The 3290-nt window shown below is 38.1% G+C and overlaps 1 protein-coding gene across 1 annotated transcript in view; it reads left to right on the forward strand.

The window, feature by feature from the left end:
* CUNH3orf52 (chromosome unknown C3orf52 homolog) overlaps positions 1–2931 on the forward strand; it is a 10242-nt gene extending 7311 nt beyond the window's left edge. The window contains exons 6-7 of the mRNA XM_005420521.3: positions 1325–1515; positions 2423–2931. Coding sequence (XP_005420578.3) covers positions 1325–1515; positions 2423–2424 — 193 coding nt within the window. The 3' untranslated portion in view covers positions 2425–2931. The remainder of the gene's footprint in view (positions 1–1324; positions 1516–2422) is intronic.
* Positions 2932–3290: the final 359 nt, after the last annotated feature.

Below are 3290 nucleotides of genomic sequence, written 5' to 3' on the forward strand. Positions count from 1 at the left end.
TGTCGCAACATTCAGAGGCCTGCGTGCCCAGGAATAAACTCTGGACTATGACCCCCTAGCCGGATCCGTCTCCTTTTCCTCTTTGCCTCACCTAAAGCTTCTTCATCAGAGGTCGAGCCTGAGATCTGTTGCCTGGACTTGTTCCAAGAGCCTAGCTGCAGCATACAGCTAACCAAAGGTGTCTCTGGGGTGAAACACCACGGCTGCCACCTTTGGTCAGGCAGCGAGGGCCAGACAAGCCCAGGTACGTTCCACCCGGTAATATTGGGATTTTATTCCAATACCTAAATATATAAAACAGGGTTCATAGGAGGAGAGAATAATTTTGTTCCCAAAAGATATAAAGGCAAGAGGAATATACATGTCTCCTGTCATGGAGAGATAGCAGGAAGGCAAGGGAAGACAGAGAGCTTTCCCAAGGACTTCTGAAAAAGAACTCTTACAAAAGAAATTAGAAAGATGGGACAAAATCAAGGGAAGTAGTTTTGCAAAGTCCCAGGTCCTTTGAGATAGCAATGACAAAGGAATAGCCACGTTGCAATGTAGCAAGTGGCAGTCACAAAGACACTTTGCTCCCTTGAGGAATATGCTCCCTTGCCCTGCCAGTCTTGGGTATGCCAGCTTTGTTCAACAGTGAACTGTAGCTCCTTAGCCTTACGGGTACTAACTATGATTTAGACCATCAAGTAAAAAGCTGTAGTTCTACATGTATATTGATTAGATAATAACTCTCTCTGCCTCTTTGATGCCTCTCTCTTGCTCTCTCCCTCTCTTTCCTTTTATTTTCCCCCATTCAAGTACTTTTTGAAAATGTTTTGAATTCTGTGAGTATAGAAGGTAGCTGTTGAATTGTAGTCAGTTTTGGTAGACCACAAAAAATGAAATCTCCACAAATGATCTCCAGTTCACTGGTTTGTGTAATCCACTCCAGAGCTGAATCAGGAGCACAGCTGTGTAGTCCCAGATACTGCTAGCAGGAAAATAAACCTTCCTACAGGTTTCTAGTGAAACTATGCACAGGATATTGCAACACTTCTTATCAGTAGCTTCTTGTGAAGCACCAGTACTGAAAACTTCATCCCATCAGAACACATGTCCATTTGCCCCTCATGGTTTTGAAAACATGTCTCTGGCTGGCTTCAAGTATGTACCCAGTTTCAAGAGCTGTTCTGAGAAGGGAGGCAGAAACTGGCAGTTTTCTTTCTTGGGGAAATGTTTTGGTTTTTTTTAAATCCATCCCAACATTGATATGAAAAGTCAGTCTTTCAAAAAAAAAAGACCCTGTTGACACTTGAAGACATTCATCCTTGACTTTGTTTTTCAGTAATGAAAGCTCCACTGTAATTTATCAGCTAGTGTTTTCTGTACCACCATCAACAGAGGGATTTATGGAAAACAGTATGAACCCAGATTTTATAAGGAACATTTTACGTCAAAATATTTATGATGAAGATACTCTTAATCCTGGGACATCTGAATGTGACAGGTTAAAGCTCAACCCGACTTCTCTCACATGTAAGTGCTGTACCTTAGAGAAACTTTCTTTACAGAGAGCAGAAGTATTTATCGGAAAGGAGGGAAATATTTCTAGAAAGATATTAGTATATATGATTTGCATAACAGTATTAAGGATATTTTAAAATAGCTTTCAGAAAGTCTTGATATGCTTAACTTAAAACCTGAGACTCACTGGTCCTCTGATGAGAAAGGGAATAGTGATGAGACTGGTTAGCTGTGGACTCCAACCAAACTTTTCTGATCTAATATTGCATTTTATCTGTACAAAAAATTCTCCTTGTATGTATGTGTACCATAATGGGGAGACAAATAATTTAAAATATTTGTCTTTATTGTACATTTGGTTTTGAATGCTAACAAAACAAATTTTAATCCAAGGGATGAAAAAGAGTCCTGATTTTTGTCTTTCTGTAGTTTTCTGGAAAATTTCTTATGTACAGAAATACCTTTAAAGGAAACAAATGTTCATTCTTCCAGGCTTTCTAGGCGATGACTACCAGCGACTAGGTAGTGATTCCAATGCATTTGTATTTGTCCTGATAGAAATGCCCTTATAAAAGCCCCATGAGCTTTGAAGCTATACTAAATGCATGGAACTGCCTCCCTGCAGTGCCAATTTACTGAGCCACACCTGTGTGCTTTTAGAATAATCCTAGGCTAACAATTCAGCATTGCACTGTAGGTAAGTAAGGTTTGCAATTAACTCGTATTGGTTTTTCTTGGGATTCTTACCAAGGGACAAGAGATCAACAAGTCATGAGTTCCAATTTTTAGAAGAATTTTATTCCTTATATATTGACAGGATTCTTAGGAAACGAGTATAAAAGGGGACAGGAAAGAATATGTTGAAATAACTGTTTAAAGTTTTGTTTTAATATTAATATAGTACTGTTTTAACTTTCAGAGAAATTATGGAAAGTTTCTTCATCTTCATCACTACCTAGAAGAGATGCAATTCCCTATCTACAAGTAATCCCAGGGCAGGGAACTATTCATTAGGTAGAAACACTTCTAAAATTGTTGTCCTGTAAATACTGCCTGTGGTACAGTACTGTAAATGGAAAATGTGGTATATATATGACAGTGTTGTATTTCTACAGCACCACTATCTCCTTCTTCTATGTCTCAGTGATCCATTTCACCCGTGAGAAAATAATGTATTTGATGCATGCTCTGTTGACTTTGAAAGCTCTGCTTTGTCTTGCCTTATGATTAAATCTGAATGTTCTGCATGAGCTTTGAAAGCAGTCTTGCACATGGCTCCTTTCTTTTTCTCTTGGCTTATGCAAAATTATCTGTACAGCTTCATCTTCAATGCTCACTTCCAGTCAAATTCATATGTGTTATTTTTTTCTCTCCAAACTTCATATGCCACATTTACTTGTTGCTCTTTCCTTGTAAAACAGCCTGAAAACCTATATATATATATATATGTGGGGTGTGTGTGTATGTACTTGTATTCTTTAATTACATGCAAGGCCTTTGCACTAGCTCCTTAAGAATGCTTTAGCTCTCATAATTTTCTTATTCTTCCTACAGCCTCCTTGGATAAGGTGCTCTTTGCTCTATTTTTCTCTTCTTCAATGTAAATACAAAAGAAGAAAGCAACAGCATGAAGAGACACGTCTTGTTCACTAATGCAGCTGAATGTCACAGAAATATTTTAAGGATCGAAATAGCAGTGTGCTTTTACAGTTAGCTATTGCTACTAGTGAATAGACAGATACTTAACCTGTTTTTGTAAATCTGAAGACTAATCTATATCCTTAATT

Source organism: Geospiza fortis, unplaced genomic scaffold, assembly GCF_000277835.1.
Source record: "Geospiza fortis unplaced genomic scaffold, GeoFor_1.0 scaffold1, whole genome shotgun sequence".
Classification (NCBI taxonomy): Eukaryota; Metazoa; Chordata; class Aves; order Passeriformes; family Thraupidae; genus Geospiza; species Geospiza fortis.